The sequence below is a fragment of the Mesoplodon bidens genome (assembly GCF_964165515.1).
Source record: "Mesoplodon bidens genome assembly, chromosome: 11".
NCBI classification, from domain to species: Eukaryota; Metazoa; Chordata; class Mammalia; order Artiodactyla; family Ziphiidae; genus Mesoplodon; species Mesoplodon bidens.
The window spans coordinates 78,232,009-78,253,499 of NC_138167.1; the positions used below are offsets into that span (position 1 = coordinate 78,232,009).

A 21,491-nucleotide genomic window follows, 5' to 3' on the forward strand; every position below is an offset into this window, starting at 1 on the left:
TCAATCATTGTGTTTGATTGACTCTACCTCCTACACCTCTCTCCAATCCGTCCACTTCTCTCCATCTCCACCACACCATCCCCCTGTAAGTCTCCATCATCGAGCTCCTTGAAGACTTCTAGAAGCTGGGCTCCCTCCAGTTCCATTCTTGCCTTGTGTATTGTCACTGACATCAGAGACATCTTTAAAAATGCATTGTGATCTATGGTTTCCCATGGCCCTCTGGAAAATCACTAAGGTGGCCAGTGAATGATCCGGCTACTCCTTTATCTTGTATCATTTTTCCTTTCTCTGGGTTCCAGTCACATGGCCCTCATCTCTTCTTCTTTCCACATCACCAAACTCCTGACAGTCTTGGGGTTTTCTCATATGCTATTTTCTCTGCCTGATAAATTTCTGCTTCTTTAGATCTCAAGTTATGTGGCAAGTCAAATCCTAAGATGGCCCCCAAGATTCCCACCCCACTGGATTACACATCCTGAATAACCAGATAATCACCACTCCTCGAGTGTGGGTGGGACCTGTGAATATGAGGGATGGCATTCCTGGGCTTGGGATACTAATCCGTTGACTCTGAGTTAATCAAAAGAAAGATTATCCTGGAATGGCCTGAACCAATCAGGTCAGTACTTAAAAGAGAGTCTCGAGGTCAGGGAGATTCTTCTGCTGGCTTGGAAGAAGTAAGGTACCATGTGAGAGGGCCCAGGAGGGCTAAGAGTCGTAAACAGCCTCAGCTGAGAGCAGCCCCTGATTGACAGCCAGCAAGAAAAGGGGGACCTCAGTCTGACAACCACCAGGAAATAAATTCTGCCAATAACCATGTGAAAGGACCTTGAACTCCAGAAAGGAACGCAGCCTGGCTGACACCCTGATGGCAACCTTGTGGCATCCTGATTGGAAGACCCCACTGAGTTTTATCCAGACTTCTGACCCACAGAGAAACTATGAGATCATAAACATGGGCTGTTTTAAGCCTCTGAGTTTGAGGTCATCTCTTATGCAGCAATATAAAACTAATACAGGTTATATCCCCATTAATTCTGAAATTACATATTTCACTGCTGTCTTTAGGAAAGTGTACAGCTTCCCCACAACTATATTCCCAGAACCCAGTATGTTACTAAGCATGTAGTCATGGAGAAGGAACATTTCCTCAATTAATCTGTGAACATCTTGGGATCACAGATTAATTGAGGAATTAACTAATTCCTCAATTAATTAATTAATAACTAATTAATTACTTGAGATGAGTAACTTTCTCACGTTATTGATTACCTTGTTAAAACACTATTATTAGACAGAAAAATTCACCTTCTTGCCACCACAAAGGTTTCAAGGTGGTTTAAATTTAGGTATGAGAAGCTTAGGTAAACACTCCTCTAGATCACAACCAGGAGAGGTCCAAAGCTGAAGAGCCAAGCACAAATTTCCATGTTTCTTCAGAGGTTCCCTGTGTTTCAATTAAGTGAACGTTGATGCAACATGCTCTTGGTTACTCTGCATCAACCCTGGTGATTCCTACATCAAACCTAGGAAACTTGGGCTTCCCTGGTGGTGTAGTGGTTGAGAGTCTGCCTGCCGATGCAGGGGACACAGGTTGATGCCCCGGTCTGGGAAGATCCCACATGCCGCGGAGCGGCTAGGCCCGTGAGCCGTGGCCGCTGAGCCTGCGCGTCGGAGCCTGTGCTCCGCAACGGGAGAGGCCACAACAGTGAGAGGCCCGTGTACCGCAAAAAAAAAAAAAAAAAAAAAAAACTAGGAAACTCACTGCATCAGGATATCTGAAGAAAATCCATGCTTGGTGTTATCAGTCAGGATAAGCTAAGTTATGCTGCAGCAACAAATAACTCTAAATATCAGTGACTTTAAATGGTAGTGCTGTACTGTCCATATGGTCGCTACTAAGCCCTTAAAATATAGCTAGTCCAAATTGAGATCTGGGGAAAATATGCACTAGATTTTGAAGACTTAGAGGTCTGAAAAAAAAGAACGTAAAGTATCTCATCAATTTCTCTACTGATTACATGTTTAAATGATAATTTAGATCTACTGGATGAAATAAAACATGAAAATTAATTCCATCTGTTTTTTACTTTTCATATATTGTTACCAAAAAATTTAAATTACATTAGTTCTATTGCCTGGTGCTATGATAAAGGTCTACTTCCTGTTTATGCTACATGTCCACTGCAGGTCAGCTTACTGCAGTGACTCAGTGATTCATGCTGATGGGTCACTGTGCCAGAGGGAAGGCAGAGCTCAGAGGGTTTCATAAGGACACGCACCACTTCTGCGCCTAGCTCACGGGACAGACGTCATCATATGGACTTGTCTATGAGGCCACCAGGAAGAGGGATTATACCTGATGAGTAGTGCTAATGAATACACACTGATGCAGAATATCCTTCCTCCAACACCTACTTAGTATCACAGTGCATCTATTATGTAAAACAAATGTCTTATCTACCTCACAACATAACCACTCATAAAGTCATTCAACAAATACCTAAAGATAAACTTAACTACATCCTAGGTACTATGTTGGGATACAGAGAAGGCTAAGACATGTGATGAATATGAACAGAAGTTGGTCTCATGTCCTGTGGGAGCACAAGAGAGAAAATGCTCCCTTTGTGGATGTTCCCTCCATGCAGTACTAAATCTCTCCTCAGAAGTAAGCCATGTCAGTTCCGATCTACCCAACTCCAACAAAAGTCCTCATCATAACATTTCTCTCATCCTTCAAGGTGGTGTATTAGATAAGTTGAACTTGGGGACAACTATATCATCACAGTTATACTTTATATTATCACAAATGATTGAACTGCTGATAAGTATTCACAGTTGTGACCCAGTCAATAACCCATGTGTCATTATGCCTTTAATAAGCTGCAGAGATTAACAGCCATCAAAAAAGAGTGAGCCAGAAAGGACAAGTAAGCAGGTTGTCTGCTGCCAGTGAAGCAGCAATTTAACTTTGGAAATACTTTCTAATGTACTTGGAAAGGTTATGACATCCCTCCTCGGCCTATTCTATTTATCTCTTGGTGGAATGCTGATCAAAATTAGAGGATGCAGTAACAGCACATGTAGTGGTAGCTTACAAACTGCTTTTTACCTAAAGGTTTTGAAAAAGCTGTCAAGAAATGGGGCTCATATGATCTTTAATAACAAAAATGTAGCTGATAAATTATACCTCAACCCATATCATTTCCTCATTGGTGTAATGCTGATATAACACCTTTGCCTACTTTATATGGCTAAGATAGATAATTAGATACAGATATGGCCAGATATCTATATATAGATAAGTATACATAGATATAAGTTACATATAAAATTATATAATGCAAGAAACCGTGTTTTGTGGGAGCCATTAGTGTATCTCTGGGCACATGGACATCGGAGCTTCCTGGCCCAGTGTTCATCTGGAGCCATATAATGAGCTATGGCCATTGAGCTGTGATTAGAAGCCTTGAAGACTGGTGTGTGATTTGCCATTCCCTTCCACAGAGGAAGGTTTCTGGATGAAGCTACTGTTATGCTGGGTCCCTGGTAACTGCAAGTAACTGGTAATTCTTCCCCCTCCCCTGCTATCCTGAGATCAAGTAGTAAATCCTGTTGGCTCAAGCCTTGAGTGCAATATAGAAGTTATATAAAAGCTCTGCATGGAACTTCATGGGATCACAAGGAGATAGAGATATAGAAGGAAAGGCACCCAGGACCAGGTCTTAGGATGTACTAACATTTGGAGGTCAAATGGAAGAGGAGGGTGAGCAAACGAGATTGAGAAAGGGCCAGTAAAGAAGGGAGAACTCCAGGAGAGCATGAGATGTCTCCCAAGTCAAGAAAAGAATGTTTTTCAAGGGAGGAACAATCCACCATATGGACAAATGCTGCTGACAAAGCCAGTAAGATAACAGAGGTGGCATGAGCACTGGACTTGGTTAAAGCTGACCTTAATAAAATCAGTGTCTATAGAGGGAGAAAGCCCAGATCAAGTAGTTTGAAAAGAGACTGGGCCCATCAACAGACGACTGCTGTAAGATGATGTGGTATATATATTTATAATGGAATATTAGTCAGCCATAAAAAAGAATGAAATAATGCCATGTGCAGCAAAATGGATGAGCCTAGAAATTATCATACTAAGTGAAGTAAGTCAGACAAAGAGACATATCATATGATACCACTTATATGTAGACTCCAAAAAAGATGATACAAATGAACTTATTTACAAAACAGAAACAGACTCACAGACATAGAAAACAAACTTATGGTTATCAAAGGGGAAAGGGGGGGAAGGAGGGACAAATTAGTAGTATGGGATTAACAGGTACAAACTACTATACATAAAATAGATAAGAAATGAGGACATACTATACAGCACAGGGAATTATATTCAATACCTTGTAATAACCTATAATGGAATATAATCTGAAACAATGTGTAACTGAATCACTTTGCTGTACACCTGAAACTAACACAATGTCGTAGATCAACTATACTTCAATTAAAAAAAGAGAGAGAATGGTAGGTGAGGATATGGAGACAATGATGCTGGACAAATCTTTGAAGAAGACTTTCGTGAAGTGGAGAAGAGAAACGAGGTGGTCATTGGAGGAGAATGTGGGGCTCAAGGGATTTTTCTTAAGATATGAGTTACAGGAGCATATTTATAATAATTGAAAGAGAGCAAAAATTGATGATGCAGGAGAGAGAAGAGATGATCACAGAAGCCAAGTCCTTGAGAAGGTGAAATGGGAGGGAATTCAGCACACAACAGGAGGGCTCTGGGAACAGTGGCAGACACTTCGAGCGTAGTCATGGTGGGAAGGCAGAGAGTGAGTGTGGGGATGGCCTCAGAAGACCCTGTCCGATTGAGTCTATCCTCTGTCAAAGTATAGACAAGGTTATCAGCAGAGCCTGTGTGTGGGTGGTGGAGATATAGAGAGAGGTGAGATGGTGGAGGGGCAAGAAGATGGTGGGGAATCACAGGTGGCCAACTCCCTCACCTATTCAGTCTTTGGTCAGATGTCATCTTCAGTGAGCCCCCTACATCACACCCTATTTAGAATGCATATCCCTTCACCCCCCAGTACTCTCACAGTTTGTTCTACTTTTTCCTTTGCCATATCACCTTCTAACATACTATGCTATTTTCTTATGTTTATTGTTCACTGTCTCACTCAGAAGGTGAGCACCTCAAGGAAAGGGGCTCTTTGTTTGGTTCCCTGATGTATTCTGAATGCCTGGAACTATGCCAGGCACTGTCTAGTTACTGAATGAATAAACTTTTAAAAATGAATGAATGAAAGGAGGAGGCCAAGAAAGGAAGGATGGGAAGGAGAAATGAAGATAATTCCTCATTATGGTGATGGGGGAAGCAAACCTACTAGGCTACCTGGCATTCTTTGTTACTCTGGTCCTCATCTGAGATGGTGGCCATAAAGTGAACCAGTCAGCATGTTTTTCTAGCGACATTCAACATGCTCAGGTGCAGGCACAAAGAAGGTGGGGTTTAATCAAGGTCAAGGCTTTGCCAGGCAAATAAGTCAAAGAAACAAAGGGATAAGAGAATTGAGGTGCTTGTAAATGAGTGGTCATAATGATGGACCATAGAATCAAAGAGAAGTAATGAGGGGAATGAAATGATGGTCAAAAGAGTGGCTGGGACAATTAATCATCCTAGTCAATGTACACTCCAGTGACATTTAAAAATATTTAAACCCATTCAAAAGCAGGTTTCAGTTGCAAGTATTTTAGGGTTTACTTAGAACTGTCTTTCCCTAAAGAGACTTCATTTCAAAGAGAGATTAAGGTACAGCTTTGCTAAGTATAAACAGAAAAAGAAGAAAAGGACAACTACAAACTAAACTTCAGTACTTACCGGCTAATTGCTATATTTGTTTTGCCAACCAAATAAAGCACTGTGTGACAAAAAGAGTCAAGACTAGGGGTTCTTCATTTGACTGGAGTTTGTATAGAGAACTGCAGGGTGGGAGAGCCCTTCTGGCAATCAGAAGCAAGAGTGGACACGTCAGACATAATGTGTACAGTGTAATCCATGAGTCACCGAATTTAGGACTAGATTTTAGAAGACCCACAGGCACTTATTAGAGTCTGGAAACCTGAATCAAGACAGCCTCAAGTGAATGCCAAAGTGATTTACTGCTGTGCAATCCAAAATAATATACTGGCTAAACCAAGGAACCGACAGACTGCAGGAGAGGAGAGGCCCTGAGAGGAGACATAACACACTTCTGAAACACTAACGGACACCAGGTCTCACCATGTGTCATTTTCTTTCCTGCCTACTGGACTGCTAAAGTCAAGGACAACTGTGCGCAGTACAGTTTCATTCTCCTGCCTGCTCTCCTCCCAACCTTCTATAAAGCTCTTTTTAATTTCAACCTATGTAGAAAAAGTCAGAATGGAGAATGGAGATGAAAAACAAAGAACTCTAGTGAGCAATAAATACCATCTTCTTGGAAGACCATCATGGTCTTGGGTGAGTTTTCAGGTGATAGCGGTATGGTTGGCTTAGTAAAACAATTGGCCTGAAAGAGATCCAGCAACAAGACGACACTTTACTTAAACAGAAGTACAGTGTAATGGATTTGGTTGCAAAGAAGCTAAATGATATTAGTTTAGACCATTTTGGAGAAAAGTGACTAAAAAATGCTTATCTGGCCAGTATCAGTCCAGTCATCAAGGCCTAGGAGGACAATTATATCTGATGTAGATTACATTCATGGGAAGTTGCTGAATGAGCATAAACAGCTTGAAAGCCGAGGTGAAGTGATGAGCCAGGCACTATGCAAGGCTCTGTGGGGAAACCCGTGTGGTCCTCATGGGATTCCCACTCCAGCTGGGGAAGCAGAGCTGCCGGAGGAGCTGTGATGTCTCCATCACAAGTCACTGCGCCTCTGCTCATACTGCCTCCTGTCTGAACACCATGCCCTTGTATTTTGCTGCTCTGTCAATTCATCCTTCAAGATCTAGGTCACTTCCTCTAATTTTCCTAAAACCTCTGGGAAGAATCTGAAGTTCCCTTTGTGCTTTCATAGGAACTTTTCAGGCTGTATCCGAATCATCTGTTTCACGCCTGTCTTCACCTCTAGTCAACGAGCTCCTCAAACGCACTGAGTATAACGTGGCTGTATTTTCCAAAGACGGCCCTGACAATAGCCTTCAATCCACATGTCTTCCAGAACTTTGCCTCTCTCCATCAAGAGGTGGGATCTATGTCCCCTCCCTTTGTTCCCACCTCTGCCAATGGAGAGCAGAATAAACACTTCTGGATCTAGGTCATAAAAATGCACATCTATTGATGGGTTTAAGAAGAAGTGGTGTATATATACAATGGAATATTACTCAGCCATAAAAAGGAATGAAATATCACCATGTGCAGCAACATGAATGAACCTAGAGGATATCACACTAAGTGAAGTTAAGTCAGGCAGGGAAAGAGATATTGTATGATATCACTTATATGTGGAATCTAAAAAATAATACAAATGACTTTATACATAAAACAGAAACAGACTCATAGTCATAGAAAACAAACATATGGCTACCAAAGGGGAAAGGGAGGAGGGGAAGGGATAAATAGGAGGGTGGGATTAACAGATACAAACTACTATACATAAAATAGATAAGCAACAAGGACCTATTGTACAGAACAGGGAACTATTATATATTCAATATCTTGTAGTAACCTATAATGGAAAAGAATCTGAAAAATATGTAACTGAATCACTTTGCTGTATACCTGAAACTAACACAATATTGCAAATCAACTATACTTCACTTTAAAAAAATGCACATCTGTCTCATTCTCTTGGAACATAGGTAGCACATCATAAGGATGCCTGAGGCAGGGGAGCCTCAGAGAAGCCTGTGCAGAGATCCACAGGGAAAGAAACCAAGCCTACAGCCCCCAGGCCTGGCTGAGCTCTCAGCTGAGAGTCACCTTGAAAGGGGGTCCGCCAGCCTCCCTGGGAGCACGGGCCCTGCTGATGCCCATGGAGCAGAGAAGAGCTGGTCCTGCAGAGCCCTGCCCAACTGCAGACTTGAGAATAAAATAAACGACCGTTGTTTTAAGCCACAAGTTCTGGAGTTGTTTGTTAGGCCACAATGGATAACGGGAGCATTCTTTCATTCTTGATTCTGCCTGGCACAGAGCCTGGAATGTGATAGACATCTGTATGCGTGGTGACTGACGCTCTAACACCACGGGAGCCGCAAGTGGTGGAGGGGACCTTCCTCTTTTCACAACTGTGAGAGGAGTTTTCAGCTTGTCTTTCCTTTGTCCTCTGCCTTCCTCCTGCAGCACAGACCCACAGATGTCTCCTTATGTGGGCTTGTGACTGCTGCTGTCTGACTCCCAAAGATTTGGTCTCAATGAATTCAGCTCTGCTGTGAACAAAGAATTGCCTAGTGGTAGCATCAGAACAAAGGTGTGGGTGTGAGGGAGGTCCTGTGTCTGCGGTCAAGGTATCCAGCTATGGCCACGTGAAACACCAGAAAAAGCTGTTCCACCATCACCCTGAGGGACAGTATTAGGATTCATGACTTACAACTGTAAACCCTTTGGGTATGACAGAGAAGGGGCTGACATAGCCTTAGATGAAGGGCCAGGTGTCCAGTCAAACCTGGTAGGAGGAGGACTAGTGGCTGTGCCATGCTGTTTGCTGTCCTCTTGGCATCTCTGTCCCCCCTCTTTCTGAAGTCTCCTCTGCATTGCTGAGGAGAAGCTGGGACTGCATTTCCCAGAATCCCCTTCTCTGGGGGGCTCTGGGTTAGAGTTAACAACAAGGGGTAAGTAAAATCTGGAAAGTGGAAGAGGCTGTTTTTTCCTCCAGGCAGGCAGCTAGACACAGTTGTGTAAGTTAGAGACAGCTTCAGGTAAGTCTTTTGAGAATCATCTGTGTCACAGTCCAACACTCTTGGGACCCCTAGGGGCTTCCAGGCCAGCGCTTGGGACCACCGCTACGATGCTTCAGGAAGTAGCTGGAGGTGACTTCCCTGCCCTTTTCATCGATGGTGTAAGCCTCTGTATCAAAGCCTTCGCTCTTGGAAGACACAGAGTGGCTTGTTTTCTGCAGAACTCTAACTGAAGAGGGGCCAAGCAGTCACAAGCACGAGGGAAGACCTCCAAAGACGAAACTTGATGTACGTGTAGACAAAAGTGTGGAAGGCCATGAAAGACTAGCACCAAAAGGGGTGGAAGCTAAACTAATGAATAGCAAAGGACAAGTTAGGGAGGGGTTTGCAACCAGGTCAGGTCTCCGCAAAGGTCCCAACACTGCTTAGGCACTTGATTTGTCCCTGCTCTGTGCCCTGGGAGAGGTCGTGGAGATGCAAACCCTGTCATCTTCCCCACCCCCACCCCAGCCAAATCCAGCCAGTTTCCCTCCTTCTATAGGACACACGCTCACCCTACTTAGTGGTTCCACTTATTCTTCCAACCCTCATCTCAGTCCACACATGGAGAAATGCAAGGCAAAAGTAGTCCCAACAGTGGGAAAACTCTGAGGGGCTTTTGAGAGCTAGGTTTAGGAATGTACATGCCAACTTCTCTCTTAGTTTGCTCATTATCTTGGAGACTTGCCTTGAACTCCTGAACAAAACAGTGACTCCCTCCCAGGATTCCTGCATATTTTCTCCACAGTACTCATCGCACCTGACACATTTAATGCTTCTCTTCCCTCACAGTAGACATGATGCTCATTAGATATTTGATGAATGAATGAAGAATGACTCCATCTGGAAATGGAATCATCGGATGCCATTGACTGCTCTTAAAGTATGCCTAAGACACAACAGGAAGCGAGTTAAGCCTTGGTCTCTGCCTCCAGGGACATTGCTGCATCATCACTTTTGCAATTGAAGTACATCAGGCTTGGTTCATAAACTTCAGCTTGCAGTTCACCTTTTTCAAGTTTTCCACTTGTAAGGATTACAAGCAGGAGACCATGGATTTATGGTTTTCCAGACTGCTTCAAAGCTTTGAAATCACTCCATCTCATTAATTAATAATTAATGTCATATCCCTAGTATATACTTTGTGTAGTTTTCAGCAATTTAACATAACACATAGTAAGAACAACAGGAACAAAAATAACACTGTCAAGAAAAGACTTTCAGTTCCTTTCACAGCTGCAACTCTACGATGCCCACATTTGGTAAGTAACAAATGACAATGCAAAATGTGTTTTATATCAGACAAGTTCATTTTAGACCAGTGAGAAGATCTTTTAGATTAATTTTCTTCTCGTGGGATTGGTAACAATAGTTCATAACGTGACATGAGTTCTTCAGCTGTGCCTTATATAATGGGTATATATTTTCCCTAACATTGTTCTGTCTTGAGCAAAGGAATATGCATGAGTCACATGAAATATGTATTGATTTAGAATGATCCTTTGAGTAAATCAGTTCAGGATAACTTGTACTGGTCATCTTGACCTGGCAACAGAAATGTTTTGATTAAACTCTGTCTTCCTAAACAAGCAAAAGCAGTTGAGGTAAAAATAAGTAGGCCCTCAGCTCTTTAAACTGGTCTCAAAAATTAGAGTGAGAATAGGAGGAGTGGTGGGGAGAGGAAGACAGAGACAGAAAGAGGGAGAGAGAAACAAAGACAGAGAAAGAGAGAATGAGAGGGAGAGAAGGAGAGAGCCCCCTCGCTCCCACCTTTTGATGAAACTACCTTAAGAAGAGCGACCAGTGAGAATGAGGCTCTAATTCTGATGGACTGATCTAGGGCAATGGTAGGTGACACCAGAAGGAACAAATCCTGGTGATGAGGTGGGACTTACTATTGGTATGTCTTGCCACTCACCAGATCCCCTCAGGTTTCCCTAGACACAAGCCAGGGACCCTCAGTCCAAGAGGGGACGGGGTTGAATGCCTGAGATCAGAACACAGGGTGAGCAGGGGTGGAGCCACTCCCTTTTTTATCAATACCAACAACCACCTAATATGTGCTGGACTCTCTTCTAAGCGTGTTATAATGTATTAGCTCATTTATCTACATAGTAGCCCCATTAGTTAGGATTATCTACTGTTTAATAAATGAAGAAGCTAAGGCACAGAGTGGTTAAGAGCCTTGCCTGGATATTTACTCAGTAAGTGAGAAGAAGCTAAGGCACAGAGTGGTTAAGAGCCTTGCCTGGATATTTACTCAGTAAGTGAGAAAGTAGCAAGTGATCTAAATCCCTGTTGTCTGGTTTGAAAGGCCAATCTTAATTTACCCTATTCTCTCCTCAAAGACATAGGCATCTTCATGATTCAAGAGTCTGATATTAAGAGTGCTTAAGTTAGCTGGTCCAGGTGGATGAAAGACGGAATAGCTGCCTTGAATTCCTCTAGCTATCTCATAGATACAACTTTATGCAGTTTGTTGCATTAAGAGTCTAACTCGGTAGTTCTCAGCTAGGGACAATTTTATACACCTGCTCCTGGAGACACAGGACCATACTTGGAGACATTTTTGGTTGTCATAACTTGGTGAAGTGGGGGGAGGAATACTGCTGGGATCTAGTGGATAGAGGCTAGGGATGCTGCTAAACATCCTACAGTACACTGAACAGCCTGCTACAACAAAGAATTACCCAGCGGCAAACATCAATAGTGCTGAGGTTGAGAAATCCTAGAGCTAAATCGATTGATGTTACCCAGACACAGCCATGGAAATTTACATGGAAATTTACACAGCTATTTACAATCTCTTGCGACAAACTCAAAATCCCACAAGCTAAGCATTGGGCTCGGTCTTACTGTAAAAAACCCGTAAGACACCGTCTCTGCCCTCAAAGTGATTACACCAGCCACATGGAATCCTTGCCTTTAAGATGGAGGATCCTAAACTTAGAGGAAAAACTGAACAAATTAAAGCAGAATAAATGCCCCTGTGTACCTGTTCTCTCTTTTTTTCACTTCCATCAAGACCACCATGAATTCCCTGACTGCTGCAATCTCAAAGTGGGCCATCTAAGACCACATATTTGGCAGCAGCTCTACTATCAGTAGAGATAACAGTGTCAGTGGTAATGAATTCTGATAGTTTACAGTCCAGAAGTCGAGCAGCTGTGGGTGTTGAAGAACTACCCTCTGCCAAACAGGAGCAGCGCTCACCTTCCATCACCTCCCCCAGCCTCAGCCAATGACTGATAGGCAGGGGGACCTCTGCTTTAAAGGTGAACCAGCTCTGTGGTACTCCCTCTGCTCCAGAGCTTCCCGCTTGGATCAGAGACTATACTCTCAGTGTAGCTTTTCTCCTCTGACCTCTTCTACTTCCCTCAATCCTCTTTCTCCTGAGAGCACTCCACCCATCAACAACTTTAGCAAGAATCCTTGCCTCAGGCTCTGTTTCTGTTTAGGAAAGAAATTCAACCTCAGACACCACTTTTTAAAAAGTCCACTGCCAGTACAGATCAACAATGAACTCCTGAAAGGTACTGCTCTGATCTGAACTGTATCCCCTTAAAATTCATATGTTGAAATTCTAACACCCCATGTGATGGTAGTAGGAGGTGGGGCCTTTGAGAGGTCATTAGGTCATGGAGTCCTCAAAAATGGGATTAGCTCCTTTAAAAAAAGAGACCTTAGAGAGCTCTCTACCTCCTTTCACCACGTGAAGACACAGCAAGAAGATGCTGTCTATGAACCAGGAACAGGGTCCTCATCAGTGCCTTGATTTTGAACTTCCAGCCTTTAGAACTGTGAGAAATAAGGTTTTGTTATTTACAATCCACCCAGCCTATGGTATTTTATTATAGTGGCCCAGTTAGATTAAGACAAATACTCAAGGAATTTCCAGGGCTTTGGTTTTCAAAAGAAAATCTGCCTTCTTCACTCTTTGCTTAGGACTGTCCTTAATTTTCCTTTCCCTTCAACTCCAACTTGAGACCCTCGGTAATACATATATATGACATATCAGAAAATGGAGATTATTAAGTCAAGTAAGGTCTAAGTCTCTTTTGAGGGTCCAGAAAATACTAGAGGACAGGAATTTGGATAGTTCAGTTTGTCCAGACAGATTTATTTTAGACACTCATCATGGTTTGAACTATAAAAGAAGGGAGGAGACTCTGGTTCTTTCCCCTTCATTCTCAGAGCTCTGGATCCAGAGAGAACATCTATAGTAACAGTGGTTGCAGAACATAAACAGGGATGAAAATAGGAAGGGTAGGATGGGCAGGAAGCCTGTGAAGGCAGAGAACAATCTAGGTGAGATTAGCACCTTCCATGGGGAATCTTTGTATAGTTTTCCCTTGAATAGGTGTAAAGCAAGACTAGGATGGGCAATCAAGTACAGTTTTTCAGTTCTGGGTTGCTCTATAATTTTATTCCCTGATGAATCTAAAACCAAATCCTCTGGGCAGATAAATGTCTGAACGTTGACCATGTTAAACATGTTACCTAAGGTATTCTAAGTTCTTCCAAGAGCATTGAAGGTAATCATTAATCTCATTCATGCATATACATTATTAGCAATATATAGTCAGTTGATGTTGCTATCCTAATGGTTACATTTTAAGGCATTTATAAACTGCATGAAAAATTTTCCAAAAACTTTGCCTTGAAAAACTTTTTTTTTTTTTTTTTTTTTTTTGCGGTACCTGGGCCTCTCACTGTTGTGGCCTCTCCCATTGCGGAGCGTAGGCTCTGGACACGCAGGCTCAGCGGCCATGGCTCACGGGCCCAGCCGCTCCGTGGCATGTGGGATCTTCCCAGACCGGGGCACGAACCCGTGTCCCCTGCATTGGCAGGAGGACTCTCAACCACTGCGCCACCAGGGAAGCCCGGCAGGAATTTTTTGTCTGTTTTATTCACTGCTGAGTTCTTAGTGCTTAAAGCAGTGCCTGGCAGAGAGTAAGTGTGTAATAAATATGTGTTGAATGAAGTAACTATCATCAAGATGGTATGATATATATAAATACAGTTATTTGGTAAACAACTGATGATATGGGTTTTCCCTCATGTTCTGTGTGAATCTAAAGAGGAAGGGTGCTCCATTAATCTAACTGGTACTCATACATCCCAAATAATTCCAAAGTCATCCACAACCTGACCCTTTATATGAAGGAAGATATAAACCTCTTATTGATAATGATTTAAAAATAGGTACCAAAGAGTCAATGATGGACATAAAATTAGAAATGAAAAAAAATTATTTTTTATTTATAAATTCATCAGAATGTGAATTTATAAATATGAGTTTACCTTTAAAGAAGGGAATCTCTTTAAACAGACAGACACTTAAGAAGAAAATCACTTGGATTTGATACTTTATTTGGGAACTTTGCTGTGAATTGTTTTCTCTGGGCTAATATGAAAGATGAGTTACAGAATATTAAAGACCCAGGGTGCCAAAACAAGCACTTACCTGCTGACTAATCAGGTGGGGGGCATAGTTTCCACGAAAGATGAAATTTGACTACATCCTCACTTTTATCATGAATTAAAGATTTTCCTGGCGGTGTTTCTTGACTTTTAATGTTAAAAGAGATAAAGATTCTCTTTCTATTAAACTGTTCAACTACGGAGCCTGTCTTTACCGATTTGGAAACAAAAGCTTCTAAGTCTGTGAAACATTTTCCATAACTGTTGGACATCATGACACACAGCTAATGAAGACGATACTAATAATTCATACAACGTACTTAGTGTTCATCACTGATTACACATCAGGTATATGTGGATTCACAGGAAGCCCCCTGGGTTTTCTTTTTTCTTTTCCACCTTGAACTATGTTCTTTGTTTTATGTATAAAAGGTAGAAGTAACTTCTGGAAGCTGAAATAGCTGTTAAAATTGCTGTCTTTCTACTGAAACTGTTTATGAAAACACTAGATTTAAATAAAAGTGCTTCTGATGGGTTTTAAATCTAATACTACGATGGAGATACAGATTTCCTGTTCATACAAGGGACGTTTTATTTTAATTCGCTGTGACGGGGAAAATTAATTTAGCTATAATTTCCTGCCGCCTCTAAGCAAGGAAGGAAGTGCAGAGATCCCCCGCTTCTTGCTGAACTGGCTGTGGCTGTGGGGACGCAAGGCAGAGCTCAGAGACAGAGTTAGAGTCAAACTGTGCTGCTTATGCAGAGTTTGAGCCACAGGGAAAAGCTGCTTAGGAAGAAGTTTCCAGAAAGAGGAAAACCAAGCTGTTGGTAGTGGATAGAGGACTATAGGGAAGCTGCCATCAAGAGAAGAACTTTTGGGGGGAAGGGAGAGAAAGAGATACTCAGATAAGTTTTTATGAAGTTTTGCCATATGGTGATATTGCCCTTTTCCCAACTGCTATTTTTTTCCAGTAAACATTAAAATAAATACCTAGGTATTAAAATTGGTTTTAAATTAGAACCAAACAAAATTATCTGGTATACCACTAAAATCATATGAGCTGAACATCTAACACACTACGGTCAACTCTGGACTACACAGAACCAACTGCACACTAAAAGACAGAATTACCGTCCTCAGCTACCCGCTCTAATTCTGGCAGCTGAATACTGTAGTACAGATGATTTTTAGGAGACATACAGGAGATTTGTCATTTCTTTAGTAATGTATTTTATTTGGAAAAGTATTAGGCTTTTTGAGTTTTAACTTGTAAGCCACAAGATGACATTGAAAAGACCTACACAAAAGAAGCCCCAGGAGTGAAGAGAATAGTTATGAAGCTCAAAATAGAAATCTTTCATTAATTGAAGAAAACTACCTAGTTTTGATGGGAATCAAAACTTTGACAGAGTCAGAACGGATCACACGAAGGACTTTCGTTATTTCAGATCATGTCGCAATACAGATCTTTTATTTTTTTACATAAAAATTCTGAAACTTAGAATAAAAGATGAAGAAAAGATTTTTAGGGATAAAATATTAACGCACTATCAATGTTAAGAAAAGAATACACAACTGTCTCAATAGAAACTTAAGGAACAAGATTTATCAAAGGCATGTTCAGTGGGTATAGGAAAGATTTTCTGGAACCCCATAAAAGTGGAAAAAACAACATATTTAATTCTGTTTGTTGCTCTGGGGGAAACTCCAGCTGAAGCAGTCTTTTGAGCTATCTGCTTCCACTTTCCTGAGAATGAGAACCTGTTCCCTTAAGGCTATACTCATCTCACTGTTTTTCTAATTCTCTTTTTGGAGACTTCCAGAAAAATACTGCTTCTGTTTTATAAATGCTCCAGAGTTGAGGCTAGTCTAACAGACCTGGAAAAATCCTATTTATCTAAAGCGTACCAAGATTAGCATGCAACCTTCACCGTATAAAGAAAAACATGGATGTCTGACTTCAAAGATCTATACTTTAGCCTTGAAAAGCAGAATCAGAAGCAAACACTTTTAATTGGCAACATGTTCTTGTGGCAACATGTTCTTCTGGACTATGGAAAGCTCCAGAAGCTGTGCACAGTGTTTAGGGAAAATCTAAGAAGAGTTACATAATCCAGCTAACAGGGCCAAGTTCTAGAAATGTGCACAGCGTTTCTGGGTACACAATAATCCCATTGTGGATTATTATCAGAGGCTTGGCTGGGCCTCTTGTACCATCCTCAACCTTCCCCTGCAGAGGAGAGAAGGGGAAGAGTAAACACTGATAAGGTAAGCCCTGAGTTTGGGAACTTGATAAAACCAACCTGAATGTCTTTTAAAAACAGAATCACTTTGTAAGTCCCAGCTGTTTTGTGCCAAATCAGCCAGTCTCTTCTGCTGTGTGTGAGGATACCCAAACCCATTATGTTTCCTGAAATGTAAAAAGAGCCTCTATGGTGGGGTGATTGCATTTTATCCGAAGTTTTCTTTAATCCATGCAAATAGAACCCGCCATTAACATCGAGAAGCAGTAGGTGTAGGAAATCAGGTAAATTATAACACTTTGAAACAATCCATTTAATTTGAATATTTTGATTTTTACGGAATCTTTTGGCATCAAAATGCTCTCAAAGGCAAACTGTGCTGCGAAAATCTAATTGCTAGAACATTCTCCATACACTGCAGATTGGCAAAACCACAGCAAATGAAACATTCAGTTAACATAATGACTAACTGCTTAGTTTTTAATTGTCTCCCAATATGAATTGATGTATATTTATATTTTTTCTCATCCAAGCAAACTATTTACCTCTTTCTCCATTTGTAATCCTTCTGCTCTAATATTTCTTTCAAATATTTCTCTCTTTTCCATCTGGGGGTTGGATTTTCTGTACACAAGAATGTAGTCAATTCGACACTTTCCATCTCTGAAGTAAAGTCCATTTGATTTGTTTTTTTCTGGTACTGTCTGCACACAAAGAGAAAGGGACCAGTTTAAGACACTCAAAACTGAGCCTTGGATGAGTAATATTAAAGAACAATTAAAACTAAATGCATTTCCTTGGGTTTTATCAAAATTACACTTTTATTAATGAAAAATGTAAACGAGGAAACAAAATAAAAATTGGAAAAAGCAGTCAAATGGGCAAAACTTAAGACAGCTAACAATACTGTTGGCAAGGATGTGGAGCAACTGAGAATTCTCACATTCTACAGGTGAGAGTGAAAATTGATATATTTACTCTGGAAAACACACTAGCATCATCTTGTAAAATTGAACATTTACATAACATATATCCCTACAGAAATTCCTGGTAAAGCATCTAGGAAACATGTATATGAATGTTCACAGCAGCATTATTCATAAGAGAAAAAAATTTAAACATAGGAATCAGTGCAAATCAATGAACAGGCCAATAGATAAATAGACTGTAGAACAGTGATACAGTGGAATATTATACAGCAGTGAAAATGAACTACTGATACATCTAATAGTAAGCAAAAATCTTAAGAACAATATTGACAGAAAAAAAGCAAGTCACAAAAGACTTTATACTGCATGATACCGTTTTTTATAAAGCACAAAATAAAATCAATGTAAAATAAGTTGTTAAGGCTACTTATGTATGCATGGTAAAACCATTTTTAGAGCAAGAGAATAAAAAACACAAAAATTCAGGAAGACAGTCCATCTGGTAGGAGAGAAGGATGGGACCACAAGTGGTTTGATGGTTTTAGTAATACTTTAGTTCAGGGTTTCTCAAATTTTTTGCCCACAATAAGAAAAATATTCTTCTTTTGATATTTGTGTATACAGTTGTGAACAACAACGGGGTGAAATCCACTTGTAACTTATAGTCATAGTGGGGCCTCCATATCCACAGTTCCTCAACATCATGGATTCAACCAACCACACACCATGTAGTAATGTAATGTCTACTATTGAAAAACACCCATGTATAGGTGGACCCACACAGTTCAAACCCACGTCATTCAAGGGTCAACTGTATTTATAAACACGCAAAAAATTGGAGGACACAGTACACATCAGTTTCCAAACAGTAGTATGAAGAAGGAACACATGCCAGACCTCCAAGGCCATTGCTAGAATCCATATTTATGCACAAGTGACATGCATGCAACCTCATCCAAAAGGAAAATCTCAGTCAGGAGTGATGGAAATAACATGTCTCATACCTGGTGTAGGTATTTATCATTGAGGACCAATCCTCACTGACAATTTTTGGCTTCTGCCTTAAGAAGTACTCAGAAGTCTACCCAAATAAACACTTTCTTAACAATCATCTGCCAGGGAAGGGAACTATCCTGTAGATTTAACACATTAGCATCTATCTGCAAAACCAGCCAAGGCTTCAAGAGGAGGGTTAGCAAAGCCCTAACCTACCTGAGACTGTTTCATCATCTATAAATTAAGGGGATTACACTAGCTGCTTTTTGAGGTACCTTTCAAGGTCCTTCCTTTATGCCACATTATGGCATCCAAAGTTTCTGTGTGAAGAGATGATGATAGAATGAGTTTTTTCTTACAAAAAACAAAAACAAAAAAACCCCACACATAGGGCTTCCCTGGTGGCACAGTGGTTGAGAGTCCACCTGCTGATGCAGGGGACACGGGTTCATGCCCCGGTCTGGGAGGATCCCACATGCCGCGGAGCGGCTGGGCCCATGAGCCATGGTCATTGAGCCTGGGTGTCCGGAGCCTGTGCTCCGAAACGGGAGAGGCCACAACAGTGAGAGGCCCGCGTACCACAAAAACAAAAAACAAAAAACAAAAAAAAACGCACACATAGATAAGTAGCATATGGTATTTATAGAGAGGACTGGGAAGCTTGGTAGAAGTAAACAATTTTCCCCGGTCAAAGGTGTTATCCTTTCACTAGTTAACAGCCTCTGGAATAATAAAAATGTTAAGAATACACAATAAATTAGTGACTCTGATCTGTGCTCCTATCACCTAAACCTAGTGTATATACAAAGGAGATATTAAACTCCACTGAGACACAGCTGAGCAACAGTGAATGCCTTTAACAAAATACTTTTTTTCCCCCCAAAATGACACATGAACAGATGGGTCTATTTACAATTGCGGTGAGTTCCCAGATTACAGAGGCAAACGGAAACTCAGAGAGGATTCAGACAACACAACACCTACTGAGGTCTGGTCCACTCTGTGCCACTGTTCTACATGCTGGAAGATTTCAACAGAAATTGATTTCATTTCAATTTTACAAGATTTCAACATCCTTGTAAAGCTAACTTTTTACTAGTTAGCGACACCCAGAGTGTAGATCATTTTAAAATGATGGGTGGTTTTAAGAATCTTCTCTATAAAAACAAAATGCCTTTAGGTATAAGGTAAGTGCATGACCCACTGAAAGTTTGTTTTGAGAGTAAGTAGATTTCAGATCCCTGAAATGTGCTAGACTCGTAGAGGACATCACAGGATTACAAGACTTGGTCCTTTTTTCCCTCAGGAACCCACAGTTCAATGAGATGATGACTTTAAACAATCTACTGGATTATGCTTCTCAGGTTCCTGCCTGGATCAAGAATCGTGTTTTTAAGAAATCGCACACGCTTACCTCTCCCCCTGCTTCCAATCTGCTAGCATCATCTGAAGTGCTGGTCAGGTTTCCAGGGTGAAGGAGAGAATCGTCATCTTTGCAAGGACTGTTGACAGCTTCCAATTCATCAAAAAGAATATTGACATCCTTGGCCACTAGAATCAAAGTAAATACAAGTCGGGGTAAGAACCTGGGATCTTAAAAGCAATACTAAAAGTAAAGACATCTCGGGACTTTGCTGGTGGTGCAGTGGTTAGGAATCTGCCTGCCAATGCAAGGGACAGGGGTTTGAGCCCTGGTCCGGGAAGATCCCATATGCTGCGGAGCAACTGAGCCCACGTGCCACAACTACAGAGCCTGCACTCTAGAGCCCGCACGTCACAACTACTGAGGCTGCAGGCCACAACTACTGAAGCCCGCATGCCTAGACCCCGTGCTCTGCAATGAGAAGCCACCACAATGAAAAGCCTGCACACTGCAACAAAGAGTAGCCCCCACTCGCTACAACTAGAGAAAGCCCGTGCACAGCAACGAAGACCCAACACAGCCAAAAATAAAAATTAAATTAATTAAAAAAAATTAAGAGACTTAAAAAAAAAAAAGTAAAGACATCTCCCTTTGGCTTCATATTTTTTCATTGTTTCAATAACCCCTTGAATGACAGGTATATTATCTCCTAAGAGAAACGGATGTCAGATGTAAAACATGTTTGACCAAACAGTGTCTTCATTAGGCAAGATGGACAACGTGAAGCAAAGTATCTTCACAGTGTAAATATAACTTGTCTTCCATGATAACAGGAGGTGTTGTGTTTGTTTAGCTTTCCTTCATATAGTTGTTTAGTATAAGGTTCTTTAAGACTTCTAAGAACTCATTTTGTGTTGGAGATGACCTATATTTTAAAAATTTTTTGTTTTTATTTAAATGCCATACAACTTGCTAAGTGAACCCATAAATGTGCTACTTGCATAGTTCAGTAAGAACTGTGATTTTATTTTTCCTTTGTTACTTCTTAAGGCCTAACAGAGAAAAGCTGATGCAGTAATAAAGCATGCAGTTAGGTTTTTTGCCTTTCTTCTTCCTCTAATCATGAATTGAAATTATGAATTGAGCCACTCAGGAACTCTCCCAAAAGACTCTTGATGCTAATATGTCAACAGATAAAGTACTGTAAATGGAGTCATAAATACAGAATATCACGCTCAAATGCACACACTGTTGCAGTACCCCAGATAGCAAAGTTCAACACTAGTGGATGGGAAAATATAATGCCAGGTATGGGTCCCTTCGTTATTTTTTTATTGAAGTACAGTTGATTTACAATGTTTCAGTTGTACAGGAAGAATGTACATTCATATATATATTCTTTTTCAGATTCTTTTCCATTATAGGTTATTACAAGATATTGAATATAGTTCCCTATGTTATACAGTAGGTCCTTGTTGTTTATCTATTTTTATATATAGTAGTGTATACGTGTTAATCTCAAATTCACAATTTATCCTTCCCCCTCTTTCGCCTTTGGTACCGTAAGTTTGTTTTCTATGTCTGTGAGTCTATTTCTGTTTTGTAAA

General features: G+C 40.9%; 1 protein-coding gene across 1 annotated transcript in view; it reads right to left on the reverse strand.

Moving 5' to 3' along the window:
• The window catches only part of ANO4 (anoctamin 4), a 422,274-nt gene that overhangs the window by 170,864 nt on the left and 229,919 nt on the right, over window positions 1-21,491 (reverse strand). Inside the window, exons 4-5 of the mRNA XM_081248924.1 lie at window positions 19,936-20,072; window positions 17,142-17,300 (exon numbers count right to left, since the gene is read on the reverse strand). Coding sequence (XP_081105050.1) covers window positions 17,142-17,300; window positions 19,936-20,072 — 296 coding nt within the window. The remainder of the gene's footprint in view (window positions 1-17,141; window positions 17,301-19,935; window positions 20,073-21,491) is intronic.